We start from the raw sequence: 15,990 nt of genomic DNA on the forward strand, positions 1-15,990 counted from the left end.
GTTCTTCCTTTACCGTCCTCGTCCACGGAGAAGTGTCGGATGATGACGGGCGTGGTGTAGGCTGGCGTAATGAGGGGCACACCAGAGGGGGTGGCGTACCCACAGGGCACGGGCACAGAGTAGCCTGATGGGACACAGAGAGGGCTGGCGGAACGAATCCTGGCCCTTCCCTCCCTCCTCCCCCTCTCTCCCACCTCTCACCCGGTGAGGAAGAGGTAGGGACGGGCCCATGCTGCTGCTCCGTGTTGCTGTAGTTGGAGGGGGGTGATTTCAATCACAGAGTAGGGGTTGACTTTCTTCTGGGAGGTGGTCCTGGGGACGGCCAGGGGAGGGTCATCACTGGACACTTCCTTATCTGCAATGGAAATGTACACAAGTTAGCTCTAATGAATCCCATCAACACAACACAGCTACAGTTACACTAGCTTCCAAATATGATACCATGTCAAACAAACACAGCTACAGTTACCACACTGCTCTAAATAGCCCCACTCAACACAACACCAGCTACAGTTACACACTGCTACAAATGATCCCCATCAACACAACACAGCTACAGTTACACACCTGCTCCAAATGATCCCCATCAACACAACACAGCTCTATGTTATTACACACAGTGCCCAATGACCACACAACTCACCACAATACCAAACAGGTTACTTTACATGCTGACCATCCAAAGACACGGTTGCTCCAAATTGATCCTCATAAAACACGTACCAAGTTAAGTTACACACTGCTCTCAAATGATCCCCCATCAACACAACACAGCTACAGTTACCACTGCTCGAAATTGATCCCATCAACACAACAACACAGCTACAGTTACACACTGCTCTACAAATGAGAGCACATCACACACAACACCTACAGCTTTTACAGTATACAGACATCTTGCATCTAAATGATCCACATCAACACAAAGTCCTCACAAGCTAGGATCAAGGTATTCTACTTCTTACTCTGTCTCTAGTAGTTTTATAGAGATCTTCCCTTGATTTTCTATTACTTAACTCTGATTTTGTATGTGTCAATTTCTAAAGTCTTCTGTTGTTGTTGTGACATGGTGTCTGACAGTTACTTAGTTTCAGGTTGCGAAGGCTTGCTCTACCAAATGTGCTGGAACTAATTTGTTATCAGAGCACATTAAAACTTCTGCACAGATTATTTTGAAATTTTACTCGCTAATTAAGTAAACTAGCCGAAGCTAATTATAACACATTCAGATTGAGCAATTTGATGATAGCCACAATTGCACTTCACGTATTAGGGAATCTATTAACAATTGGAGTTTAGTGTGACTAACAGACACTTTGCCCACCCAATTGCTGTATTTTTATTTTCGCACTTTAAGAAACTGAAACACTATTCACTTGAATGAAAGAATACTGTGGACTATAACATTTAACACTTCGCACTATATTCTTTCACAAATTTTTATCTCAGCCTGTGGGGGTAACCTTTCCCTTTTTTTTTGATTTCCTTGTCGCTTTAAAGCCTTTCATTTTATTGGTCTTAGAACAGCAGTAGAGATTTATTTTACAACTAAACGAGCCATCACACAGAGAAAGACTATATGGAACAAATGTATTAAAGCGGTGACAAAGGGGACAAGCTGAAACATGGTAAAAAATTAGCCGCGAAGGAGGATTAAGGAAACTCAGAGAGAGAGAGAGAGAAGACGAGAGAGAAGAAGAGAGAAGAGAGAGAGAGGGAGAGAAGAGAGAGAGAGAGAGAGAGAGAGAGAGAGAGGCCTCGTCTCGGGCCCTGTGGTCAGAAGAGATAAATCATAATACACCCACTAGAACACACAACAGACACATATGCTGCGGAGAAAACACTACTGGTCAGCCATTGGAGAGGAGAGGGGCCTGGACTCTCAATTGGACTGGGATGTAATTGTCAGAGGGGGAGAGACATAGGAACTTGGGAGGTGAGTGCTAGAGAGAGGGAAGAGCATGGAATGTATGTGTTAGCAAGAGGTTGTTGGTCTCTAGTAGAAATGCGGGGTGAGTCTAACTGGGGCGATTGGCCTCTCTCCTCTGACTGAGAGGCTGATAGAGAGAGCGAAAGTGGTAGTGTCCTGGTGGTGTCAAGCTGTGTGTGATGAATGCCAAGAGCCACCCTGAACCAGGCAGCCAGTGATACCAGGCTGGACTACACTAATGTATTATCCAGCTTGACATGGAGCATGTGTCAGAATGAGGTAATACAACATGTGTAGGCACAAAACATGCACTAAGAATGGACTGCATGACACCAACTACTGTACAGCGCCCAATCAGTGTGGAACAATGATATGGTTGTGGTGGTATATTATTTGTGTATGTTTAGGCTACAGCGAGACAGAGGATCTATTCTCAGACATCCAGGTGCTAAAGAGGAAGACTGAACAGTTGTTTTCACTAACTTGTGTTAACAGAGTCTGTTCCTACAGGAGTGGAGTCCTCTGGAGGTGGAGGAGGGGGTAAGTCACTGTCTGCATCAGCTGGGACAGATGAAGTATTGTCCCCTTCTGCTGCTGCCACTGGAGCTGTTGTTTCTGTTGTAGCATTGGCTACCGGAGCTTCCGGTGCTGATACCACTGTGTCTGTTGTAGCCATGGCTACTGGAACTGGTGGTTCAGCTGCCACTGTGTCTGTGTCCGCTGCTGCTGCTGTGGGCTCCGTGTTGGAGGGCCGGGGGTCTGGTCCTTCCTGCTGTGGGTGAGGGGCCACACCATTGATCTGGGCCTTGCCCCCGTAGTCTGGGGCTGGAGGGGCATGGGGTGACCGGTCTGCCTCAGGGAACTCATCCCCACTGTCGTCGAACTCAAACTGCTCCCCCTCTTCTTCATCGGCATAGGGCACCTCGTCCGCCAACACTAATCACAGAGAGGAGAGAGAGAGAGTTGGAGTCAGATACATACAGCTTACCTATGTATGGCTTTAGATAGAGCGAGAGAACATGAGACATATGCAAGTAGAATAATTTAAGTTTAATCATTATGCTCAAAGATCAGCAAAAGCTCAAATGTAGTTCTTCACACGGTAGTGCCTTTTCCCTTCACTCCAAAAATGTGAGGTTACCAACGCCTGACCCCACCAATGTCTATTCATAGCCACACAGTGGGTGGTGGGTCAAGTTGGGACCCTCTACCAAGTTAAATATGATTAGCAAAAGGGTGGGTCTGCATTCATATTTAACTTGGTAGAGGGTCCCAACTTGACCCATCACCCACTGTGGGGTTATGAATAGACATTGGTTGAAAGAAATTGATAATAAGAAGATTGTGGGAGCTGTTCTGTTAGATTTCATTGCAGCCTTTGATATTATTGACCATCACCTATTGTTGAGAAAACGTATGTGTTATGGCTTTTCAACCTTTGACATATCATGGATCCAGAGCTATCTATCTAATAGAACTCAGAGGGTTTTCGTTAATGGAATCTCCTCTAATGTCAAACATGTAAAGTGTGGTGTACCACAGGGCAGCTCTCTAGGCCCTCTACTCTTTTCTATTATTACCAATGACCTGCCACTGGCATCAACCATATACGAATCAGCAACCACAGCTAATGAAGTCACTGAAATCCTTAGCAAAGAGTTGCAGTCTGTTTGGAATGGGTGGCCAGTAATAAACTGGTCCTGAACATCTCTAAAACTAAGAGCATTGTATTTGGTATAAATCATTCCCTATGTTCTAGACCTCAACTGAATCTGGTAATGAATGGTGTGGCTGATACACAAGTTGAGGAGTCTAAATTACTTGGTTTTACCTTAGAATGTAAACTGTCAGGGTCAAAACATATACATTCAGTGGTTATACAGAGAGGGAGAGGTCTGGCTGTAATAAAGAAATGCTCTGCTTTTTTGACTCCACAAAGCAAGTCCTGCAGGCTCTAGTTTTATCTTGTCTTGATTATTGTCCAGTCATATGGTTGTGCTGCAAAGAAAGACCTAGTTAAGCTGCAGCTGGCCCAGAACAGAGCTGCACATATTGCTCTTCATTGTAATCAGAGGGCTAAACTAAATACTATGCATGCCAGTCTCTCTTGGCAAAGAATTTAAATAAGAATTTGTTCTTAACTGACTTGCCTAGTTAAATAAAGATTAGACTAACAGCATAACATTTCTACACCCTGAATGTATAATTGTAGTCCAACCAATACCCAAACGGAGATTCAGTGAAAATAAAAATCTMATTGATTTATCAAGACCGGTCCCCATGCTTGTTTCAGAGCAGCGCCAAACGGTGCTAAAATAGTTGTAGGCTATTGTTTCAAATCCTATTGCTTCTAACTTCAATATGCTTTTTAAATAAATAAGACCTACACCACTTTTAACAGCACATTACTCAACACTATTGAGACTAAAGTCACCTCGGTCGGCCTACAGTATATCAAAAAATATGACGTAACTAAATAAACAAATCGGCATTTTGAAAAGAGTATTTTTATCATTATTTTATTAACGAAAACATAAAGATGCCATTATTAGTTACATTGTTGCCCCCTGCCCTCGTGCCTTGAATCTTGCGCGCTTTCAGTGTATACAGCTGAAGAACTGCAAGGCAATCCCATTGTGTGCCACTTGGGAGCAATGACCAATATATATTGTCCTGCTAATAACAGGGTTAATAATATATCTGTGAGAATATCCAACGGGCTTTTATAAAATTCTAAATGAATAATACTAATAATAGTAATAATCGCTTTGTTTAAAAAAAATATATATTTTGGAAATGATTTACTTTTCAAATAATGTAAAATGAGCAAGAAAAAGGCCATTCTTGAACATGGGGTGAGACATTGTTACTAATTTGTATATAAAGCCAGTTTGTTATTTAGAATGATTTATTTCTATTTTTAGAGGGAGAGAAACCCTCTAAAAACTACAGTTATCTCATGGGTCTCCCAGTCAAGGCATTGAACCAGCATCTGTAGAAACACAGCTTGCACTGCTATGCAGTATCTTAGACCGTTGCGCCACTAAGACGCTGTATAACGTGACCGGTYGGGAGTGGCCTACAGTACTACATTAAGAGCAAAATAATCCTAACAAAATAAAATTATAAAAACCTTAGTGTAACAACAGTTTTAGTGAGTAATACTGAAGTTGTGCACAACTATCCGTTTCTATTTAGGTTTATGTTGCCCATTCATTGTCAGTTAGAGACACAGTAGCACCTTGGGACCCAAAAGCATAATCAGTGCTCTAAACTCCCCCTTGTGGTGGTCTGGAGCAATGAAGTGGTGACGCAGGGTACCGTACTAAACCACAAATTACTACTTAGTCCCGCAGCATAATCGCACAACTTTTAGTGGAGCAACCACTGTAGATTTGCCCACTTGCCAATGAAAGTAATCATTAAAATAATTGGCAATATCAAATGGTTTTGTGATGAATAAGCCATCTGATTCGATGAAAGATGGAGTTGAATTTGTCTTTCTGCCCATAATTTCATTTAAAGTACTGGCTTCATAACACTGTTTCTTCTTATTTTTGTTGAGTTTAGTCACATCATTTCTCATCTTGTAGTAAGTCAGCCAGTCAGATGTGCAGCCAGATTTATTTGCCACTCCTTTTSCCCCCCCATCTCTTTCAACCATACAGTTTTTCAATTCCTTATCAATCCATGGGGCCTGAACAGTTCTAACAGTCCGTTTCTTATTAGGTGCATGTTTATCAATAATTGAAATGCAGCATCTGGATGCTCCTTATTAATCACATCAGACCAACAAATATTTTTAACATCATCCACACGATGCAATTCAGCAAACAGTGTTGTCACACCCCCAATGACCAGGAAAACCACTTTCCTATGAATCCTGGGCTGCATTTCAATAGTCTAAACTGGCTTTCCTTCCTTATCTCCTTTCAGATCAATGTTGATGAAGGAATAGAGATGAAGAAAGAAAGCCACTTTCTCTCTCTGACCTAAACTGTGCTGAGGATGCATATGGAATGTAAATGTCACCATAGACCTAATTCAGAGGACTCATCTTAAAGTGACATGGTGGTGGGTTAGAGGAAACCTGGTCTTGCTCTCCAGGTTATTGTTCTTTTCACTGCTATATGAGGTTCCTTTGGGAGGGTTGTGTGTTGGTTTAGTAACAGGGGGTTTATTCAGCTGTACGTGTGACAGATTGAGGACACCGACTGACACCATTGTGTAAGGCGTAGAAAAAAACCTGTCAAATCAAATCTCGACAGGCATTGTGCGAGCACATCTCTGGTACTTTCTGACATACTGAATAAAGGAGGTGAAGTAGGGAAAGGGGTGTAAAGAGGAGAGGAAAGTCTGTAGCCTAAAGAGAGATAAAAAGCCATGACATTAGAATCCCTGCTGAATGCTGGCAAAGGGTTCACAGAAGGTGACACAGTGAAAAGTCATCGGTGGTATAGATGAAAGGAATGCTCTGTATTCAGCCCATTCAAACATCCACTTCTCTCTACAGGAGTCCGAGTACATGGACTTGCTATTGGATCCAGATTCTTATTACACAGTTTCCCTATGGGAGGTGGGAGCTTCAGTTTAAGAGGTCACAACCCCATCTGAGACTGCTCCTTTATCTCCCTGGCCCGGGTGGACGTTTCTAACAGAAACTGGCACACCTCTGCTCCTAACATACCACAGATTTCCCACGCGACTCAGTTCCAGTACAAACACTACTGTCCTATCAGGATTCAGGTTTCCCCACGACTAGGTTAACTAAGGTAAACTCTCATATTCTGACTCTTCCTGCTAAGAAACTGAGTAAAATTTCCTTTTCTCTCCCAAGTTCTGGCACAATTTCCTGAATGACCAAACCAGCGGTAAAAATTCAATCTTCTCATCTATATGAGAAGATTTCATACTAAGATTTCTCAGTATAGACCTACACCTTTTTCATTTAGAACCCTATCAATTTCCTGTGCTGGCTAAATACTTCCTGTTTGACTGAGTAAACTCTAAGCTGACATTTAGACAACCGTTACTAGAAACAACACTGTCTAACATAAATACACAACGGTAAGTAAGGCTACAAGTTAGGCTCACTAACCATCAACCACATTACTCATAAGTTACTAACCCCTCAGGCTTAAAAAAGTCCTTATCCCCAGTTCCGATACACAGATCAATCACTCAGAGACACAAAAGGACTTGAAGCTCTACAGCACTATGAGCCCTTTAGTCTAAATCCCCATCATGACTCCCTAAGGGGTTGACAGGAAGTGTTCTAACCCTCAGTCTGAAGTTATGACAATGGTCTGTGACTATGCTATGGGGTCTAACTGTGACCTCTGACCTCTATGTACACCCTGAAACAAAACTTTGAAGGCGCTAGAGCAGAACATTAGGAGAGAAAACCTGGAAAGAGGTGATATCTGCTGTTCCCATCTGTGATAATGAATAGCTGTGTTGGACCAGATAGAAAGACAAGGCACAGCTAGCCGCTGCCTGGAGGGATGTTTCACTGCTGAGACATGGGATGCATATTCATTCTTGTGCGTGTCTACTCTCTGACGCACAGGCTGGGCCAAGTAAAGCAGAGCGGGGTGTGATGGAACAGGGATCGTATAAAAGCTTGAACAGATTATTCGTTCAAATTGCCCATTCAATAATTTGGTCACGATCAAGTGTAAATGATGAAGCCATGGATAGTTGGCGCTGTGAGAATGTGTGTGCCTGCAGTCTGCTCAATACTCTCTCTCTAGCCAGCACACACAGAGACACACACACACACACACACAGAGAGAGAGAGAGACACACACACACACACACACACACACACACACACACACAGAGAGACACACACAGAGAGACACAAACACACACACACACACACAGAGAGAGACACACACACACAAGAGAGACACACACAGAGAGACACAAACACACACACACACACAGAGAGAGAGAGACACACACACACACAGACACACACACACACACACACAGAGACACACACACACACAGAGAGAGAGAGAGAGAGAGAGAGAGAGAGAGAAAACTAGGCCTGTCCCCAACACCCATTGTCGATTAATAACCACACAGAGAGAGACACACACACACACACACACACACCACACACACACACACACACACACACACACACACACACACACACACACCACACACACACACACACACACCACACACACACACACACACCACACACACACACACACACACAACACCACAGAGAGAGAGAGAGGGAGAGAGAAAGAAAACTAGGCCTGTCCCCAACACCCAATTGTCAATTAATAACCACAATATGGATTCTGTTCCCGTGCCTCCTCTCTGCCACACTGCTCCGCTCAATGAGTCACTGGCTTACAACGTGCTCCAGCATCGCCAYGGCAACAAGGCAAGTGGCTGCGCAGCTGGAGAGGAGGCATTTCTCTGGCCTGCTCCATTCCCTGTGGTGCGTGTGTGTGTGTGCGCGTGCCTGATGCTGCAGTATTCAGCCAGGGCTCGGATACTGAGGCACATTGTCTGTCCTTCGCAATTGTGGCACATTTCTCCTCCTCCTTCTCCTCACTCCTTCGTTCCACGGCCCACGAGCTCCAGAGAGGAATGTGTTTACACGGTCTGCCCATCATGAAAAGGCCCTCAGGGAGCTAGACTGACCATCAATGTGTCAGCCGAAACAGACCTCTCAAACCTGTTACCATCAACAGGGCTAACGGAAATATGATATATAGATCCCCATCCTCATCAGCCAAAACAGCCTTTAAGACCTGTTCGTTTGAGCAACATTAACTGACTACTCAAAAACATTAACAAGAACACACAAACTGCACTAGGAGTAACAAAGGGACAAGTAGAGACTGTCACTACTGTCTGATAACATCTCAGGACGACAAGCTAAATCCACCAACGGACATGACATAATGACATCACCAAGTAGCGCCTCACACTCATCTCAGCATAGAAAACCATAACCAGAGCTGTCGACAGGCCTGAGCAGCAGCATGTGTTCTCATTGGCTACGGGGGGATTTACAAGTGCTGGGAGAGATTGAGTCAGAGAGAGAGAGGGGAGGAGAGGAGGATGTTGGCATTACTTACTTTCAGGAGGCGGGGGAGGGAAGTCTTCCACGATGTCCATACTGGTTGCTGTTTCTCTGGGCATACAGGTTCCCTCAGCAGCGTGGTGGTGGYCCTCTTCAATCACACATGGCCCTGGAGGAAAAACACACATGGAGGAATGTCAGAGGTGGCACGCTGTGATTCACTGTACCCTTATTCAATTAGCCAAGCATAGAAGAATGTTCCCAAGCATCACCAGGTCCCGAGTTTTTCCGGGCTACATGGCAAAGTTTTAGCCTAACTAGAGTTTTGCCTGGTACGGTCACATGGTATAAGTTAGGGTTTAAAATTGCCAGGGACCTCACGATCCGATAATATCACGATACTTAGGTGATGATATGATATGTATTGCGATTCTCATGATTATCATAATTCTATATGTACATAGAAACATATTACTCACTATATGTCTGCTGCAGAGAAACAAGAGAAAGAATTTGTTTTTGATCAGCCATGGAAATAAAAGTGCTGAAAACATGTTGGCTCATTATTTAAAGAGAACAAGCTATAGGATGAAAAATACCAAACTTTTAGCGCCGGTAGAGCTAACTAGCGCTAGCTAACGCTACAAATCCATCATATATCGATATAATATTGTCCCAAAGATGATAATAATAATAATAATAAAGTAAATGCATTGATTTTTGCCCCCATCACTAGTATAAGTGAGTATGAGCATAAGTACTAATACATGGAAGGATGCCAAAAGATGGCATATAATAGTCTTTTTAGATTAGTTAGCATAAAGTGGTATTTCCCAATGCATCACACCCCACCAATGGAAAACCAAGCAACCATTGCCAACCACATGCTCTTTATTCCAAGTTACTCAATCTCAGTCAAGTCAAGCCAGCAGGGGAGTGGAGAAGTGGAGCATTGTGTTCCTGACTCTTTTGTTTGAGCGCCAGACATCTGAACCACAACTAATAAAGACAAACAAAAACAACATCAAGATACAAAAAAAATGTCCTCTCACCCCACAAACAGACAGTTAATGTGGTGTATTTGTGTGTGTGTGTGTGTGTCAGAGCAGGGTTATTGTATCCACTGAGGGAAGCGTGGGGCTCCCTAGGGGAACACATATTGTTAGGGTCAGTGACCCCATGTGTGTAAACATGGTGGAGCTGACAGGTTCACACCATGGTATTTTGGTATTTTATTAGGATCCCTATTAGCTGTTGCGAAAGCAGCAGCTACTCTTTCTGGGGTCCACACAGAACATGAAACATTACCTAATACAGAACATTAAATTGACAAGAACAGAACTACATAAATTTAAAAATGGCACACGTAGCCTATATATCAATACATACACATAAACAATTTAGGTAAAATAGAGGAAAGGCGTTGTACCGTGAGGTGTTGCTTTATTTGTTTTTTGAAACCAGGTTTGCTGTTCACTTGAGCAATATGAGATGGAAGGGAGTTCCATCCAATAATAGCTCTATATAATACTGTACACTTTCTTGAATTTGTTCTAGATTTGGGGACTGTGAAAAGACCCCTGGTGGCATGTCTGGTGGGATAAGTGTGTGTGTCAGAGCTGTGTGTAAGTTGACTATGCAAACAATTTGGAATTTTCAACACATTCATGTTTCTTATAAAAAAGAAGAAGTGATGCAGTCAGTCTCTCCTGAACTCTTAGCCAAGAGAGACTGGCATGCATAGTATTTATATTAGCCCTCTGATTACAATGAAGAGCAAGGCGTGCAGCTCTGTTCTGGACCAGCTGCAGCTTAACTAGGCCTTTCCTTGCAGCACTCAACCACACGAATGGACAATAATCAAGATAAGACTAAACTAGCACCTGCAGGGCTTGCTTTTTGGAGTGTGGTGTCAAAAAGGCAGAGCATCTCTTAATTAAGGACCAACCTCTCCCCATCATTTCAACCATTGAATCTATGTTTTGACCATGACAGTTAACAATCTATTGTCACACTAAGTAACTTAGTCTCCTCAACTTGTCAACAGCCACACCATTCATCACCAGATTCAGCTGAGGTCTAGAACTTACAGAATGATTATACCAAATACAATGCTCTTAGTTTTAGAGATGTTCAGGACCAGTTTATTACTGCCCACCCATTCCTAAACAGAATACAACTCTTTGCTAGGGGTTTCAGTGACTTCATTAACTGTGGTTGTTAATGCGTATATGGTTGAATCATCAGTATTCATGGACACACATGCTTTGTTTAATGCCAGGTCATAGGTAAAAATAGGAGGGCTTAGAGAGCTACCCTGCGGTACACCGAAGAGAAGCGCCCACAATATTCTTATATTCTTCTTTCAACCAATCATCAGTTGTGTCAGTGCAGTACATGTTGAGTGCCCGTCTCTATAAGCATGCTGAAAGTCTGGCTTCCCTCCAGGCATGAGGACAAAGACTTTCCTCTAGGCTCAGATTTAAGATATGACAGATAGGAGTGGGTAAAGAGTCCGCTATAGAGTCAATGCCAGTATGTTTGTCATTATTGATCGATAACTGACAATTAACCTGTCAGTCTATGTCGTTGTTTTTTGTTTGAATTGTTTACGTGTAATAATATACATATACTAATAATATACATATCTTAGCTTCTGGGCCTGAGTAGCAGGCAGTTTACTCTGGGCACCTTATTCATCCAAGGTACTCAATACTGCCCCCAGCCATAAGAAGTTAATATATCCACATAATTTCCCCTGCCTCATGATGCCATCTATTTTGTGAAGTGCACCAGTCCCTCCTGCAGCAAAGCATCCCCACAACATGATGCTTCACGGTTGGCATGGTGTGCTTCGGCTTGCAAGCCTCCCCCTTTCTCCTCCAAACATGACGATGGTCATTATGGCCAAACAGTTCTATTTTTGGTTCATCAGACCAGAGAACATTTCTCCAAAAAGTACGATCTTTGTCCCCATGTGCAGTTGCAAACCGTAGTCTGGCTTTTTTATGATGGTTTTGGAGCAGTGGCTTCTTCCTTGCTGAGCGGCCTTTCAGGTTATGTCGATATAGGACTCGTTTTACTGTGGATATAGATACTTTTGTACCTGTTTCCTCCAGCATCTTCACAAGGTACTTTGCTATTGTTCTGGGATTGATTTGCACTTTTACGCACCAAGGTATGTTCATCTCTAGGAGACAGAACACGTCTCCTTCCTGAGCGGTATGACGGCTGCGTGGTCCCATGGGGTTTATACTTGCGTACTATTGTTTGTACAGATGAACGTGGTACCTTCAGGCGTTTGGAAATTGCTCCCAAGGATGAACCAGACTTGATGAGGCTCTACAATTTTTTTTTCTGAGGTCTTGGCTGATTTCTTTTGATTTTCCCATGATGTTAAGCAAAGAGGCACTGAGTTTGAAGGTCGGCCTTGAAATACATCCACAGGTACACCTCCAATTGACTCAAATGTTGTCAATTAGCCTATCAGAAGCTTCTAAAGCCATGACATCATTTTCTGAAATTTTCCAAGCTGTTAAAAGGCACAGTCAACTTAGTGTATGTAAACTTCTGACCCACTGGAATTGTGAGACAGTGAATTATAAGTTAAATAATCTGTCTGTCAACCGCCAAAACTATAGTTTGTTAACAAGAAATTCGTGGAGTGGTTGAAAAACGAGTTTTAATGACTCCAACCTAAGTGTATGTAGACTTACGACTTTAACTGTATTAACGTGGGCTCTTTTGAGCACTTTTCTTCTGGGATGCTTTTACTTGCTTTCATTGCTTTACTATGAAGCTTAGCAGCAGTATATGTGCTCATGTTCTTTATGTTAGTGCAGGGTGAGCTGCTCACAGTGGACTTCCTCCTAGGGCACACCAGCTTAGTGCTAACAGTATAAATCTGGTTCATAGGCACATGATTACTGCATACAATAGCTGTAGGATCAGTAGAGGCATTCAGGGCAGTTAGAGGGACATCAATTAGGTTACTTATATTGTGTCTACTGACAGCCCTGGTGTAATGTACAATTGCTGGAGCATTATGACAACTCTGTGTCACAATGGTAGGGATTAGCTGAACTGGGCTTGAGTCATTGAGATGTGATACAGCCTGGAATTGAACCAGGGTGTCTGTAGTGACGTCTGACCACTGCGCCACTCGAACCATTTAGTTTACAAATAATCCAGTGGTCAGTTAGATTCTGTTTTGTTGATGAGAGCTAGAAATGACTCAATGACAATAACAGCTCAAATGTTTTATTGTAAACAGCTGTTATCTGATGTTCAGTAGAATTTAATGAAATATAGTTTGCGTATTCTAGGGTAGCGTAACATTATTTTCTAATAAACTTCTGCATGTACAGTACTGTTCACATGTACACGTTACAGAGCAATACTTTTTAGCCTGTAAAAGGCATATTATTGGCTGAGAGGTACTGGGTAGAGTGACAGGTTTGCAGTGGCATATGAGGTCAGGGGTCAAAGTGAGGGTGGGGTTAACAACAGCAGGCTCATGCTTGCTAAGGCAGGATACACACAGACCTGCACAGACATGAGACCAGAGAGACAGTGTATTCTTCCACTGTCAGACAAACAGATGGACACATGGAAGATCAAACAAAAGAAGCTTCAAGTTCTGTGGGTCAACAAGTCCTGCATTAGCCTACTTCCATCAAATACAATTAGGCTGTCACACTCCCCTCAAGGGTGGATGATATATCAGTAATGTCATTCCATTAAATAAGAGGCCTCTTGTTGTAGAGTTCTAGTGAGTTCCATACTGTAACAGACATGCTGCTCTCCAATTCAATTCACACCATAATAAGACAAGCTTACAATACAGTACAATCATCTGTGAATAAGACTGCTCCATTCCACTGCTCCATTCCAAAGATAAACCATTTACAAGCGACTCAAAGCTTGTTTTGTCTATGAATAATGTGAGCTCCTCTGTTTTTTGTCTCCACCCAGAGTACAGAGCAGCACAGGGTCAGGGCAGTACAGTGGATGTGAACACAAGACCAGCATTTTTTCTGTACTGTATGTCGGAGAGTACAGTCAGGTAGAATATCTTTGTCCTGGAGACAAAATATAACTGGCCTAAGTTAAGAGCTAGATGTGACTAACTGGACAGATCTTGACATGTATAAAAATCCTAAAAGAATGGGTTACACCCTTAACTTAGCTGATAAAATGATTCATCATTGCTATCCTCAGGAGTACTGTACGAGCTGTGACTGAGGAAGGAAGGGAGGGAGAGATGTGGGGAGGGAGGGGGTGAAGAGGAAACGCAGCAATCAGGTGTGCTCTCATCCTCTGGGCTTCCTCAAGAGGAAAGAGAAAGACATCCCTTCCTGGCATTAAACATCTCCCAAATAAATACCTTTAACATGGTTCTTCTGATGGCCCATGTCTTCTTCTATTTGATTAACGTGATGTTTAAATTAAACCTATTGTCTCATTTTTACAGAAATCCTTAAACTGAGGTCAGACTTCCTCGTAATGACATTACAGCTTTTTAAAAAGTCTGGAGATTCCTCCATTTACCTCCTGTTGACTCCTAAAATTACTCTTCCCAGCTCTTTTATTTGCTGGGCGGAAACGAGGCGCACCTCGGCCAAATGACATCCTGCCTGGCCTCTATTATTCCCTGGGGGGGGGGGGGTCCTCTCATATACATACAACCACTCACTGTCTATCTGCCTGTCAGCACCTTAGGCTTAGTACTCATGCCTATTGGAGGCCTCCAAACATTCCTTTAAAGAAGGTCTAGATGGCAGGTAGGCAGGCAGCTGAGACAACAGTTAGCGACGGCCCACCCATTAGGGCGTTAGGGGCGGCACACCACTTGTGATTGGTCAAAGAAAATAGTACAATAGTAAAAAATTTTACAAATATGTATGTATTTTAACATACAGTGGGGAGAACAAGTATTTGATACACTGCCGATTTTGCAGGTTTTCYTACTTACAAAGCATATAGAGGTCTGTAATTTTTATCATAGGTACACTTCAACTGTGAGAGACGGAATCTAAAACAAAAATCCAGAAAATCACATTGTATGATTTTTAAGTAATTAATTTGCATTTTATTGCATGACATAAGTATTTGATCACCTACCAACCAAGTAAGAATTCCGGCTCTCACAGACCTGTTCGTTTTTCTTTAAGAAGCCCTCCTGTTCTCCACTCATTACCTGTATTAACTGCACCTGTTTGAACTCGTTACCTGTATTAAAAAGACACCTGTCCACACACTCAATCAAACAGACTCCAACCTCTCCACAATGGCCAAGACCAGAGAGCTGTGTAAGGACATCAGGGATCAAATTGTAGACCTGCACAAGGCTGGGATGGGCTACAGGACAATAGGCAAGCAGCTTGGTGAGAAGGCAACAACTGTTGCGCAATTATTAGAAAATGGAAGAAGTTCAAGATGACGGTCAATCACCCTCGGTCTGGGGCTCCATGCAAGATCTCACCTCGTGGGGCATCAATGATCATGAGGAAGGTGAGGGATCAGCCCAGAACTACACGGCAAGGACCTGGTCAATGACCTGAAGAGAGCTGGGACCACAGTCTCAAAGAAAACCAATAGTAACACACTACGCCGTCATGGATTAAAATCCTGCAGTGCACGCAAGGTCCCTCTGCTCAAGCCAGCGCATGTCCAGGACCGTCTGAAGTTTGCCAATGACCATCTGGATTATCCAGAGGAGGAATGGGAGAAGGTCATGTGGTCTGATGAGACAAAAATGGAGTTTTTTGGTCTAAACTCCACTCGCCGTGTTTGGAGGAAGAAGAAGGATGAGTACAACCCCAAGAACACCATCCCAACCGTGACATGGAGTGGAAACATCATTCTTTGGGGATGCTTTCTGCAAAGAGGACAGGACGACTGCACCGTATTGAGGGGAGGATGGATGGGGCCATGTATCGCGAGATCTTGGCCAACAACCTCCTTCCCTAAGTAAGAGCATTGAAGATGGGTCATGGCTGGGTCT

The 15,990-nt window shown here is 43.1% G+C and overlaps 1 protein-coding gene across 1 annotated transcript in view; it reads right to left on the minus strand.

Moving 5' to 3' along the window:
- LOC111968846 (rho guanine nucleotide exchange factor 10) overlaps positions 1-15,990 on the minus strand; it is a 75,989-nt gene that overhangs the window by 49,978 nt on the left and 10,021 nt on the right. Inside the window, 5 exon segments of the mRNA XM_070445055.1 lie at positions 14-166; positions 202-241; positions 243-355; positions 2,414-2,866; positions 9,040-9,153. Coding sequence (XP_070301156.1) covers positions 14-166; positions 202-241; positions 243-355; positions 2,414-2,866; positions 9,040-9,103 — 823 coding nt within the window. The 5' untranslated portion in view covers positions 9,104-9,153.

The sequence above is a fragment of the Salvelinus sp. IW2-2015 genome, linkage group LG9 (assembly GCF_002910315.2).
Source record: "Salvelinus sp. IW2-2015 linkage group LG9, ASM291031v2, whole genome shotgun sequence".
Taxonomy (NCBI): Eukaryota; Metazoa; Chordata; class Actinopteri; order Salmoniformes; family Salmonidae; genus Salvelinus; species Salvelinus sp. IW2-2015.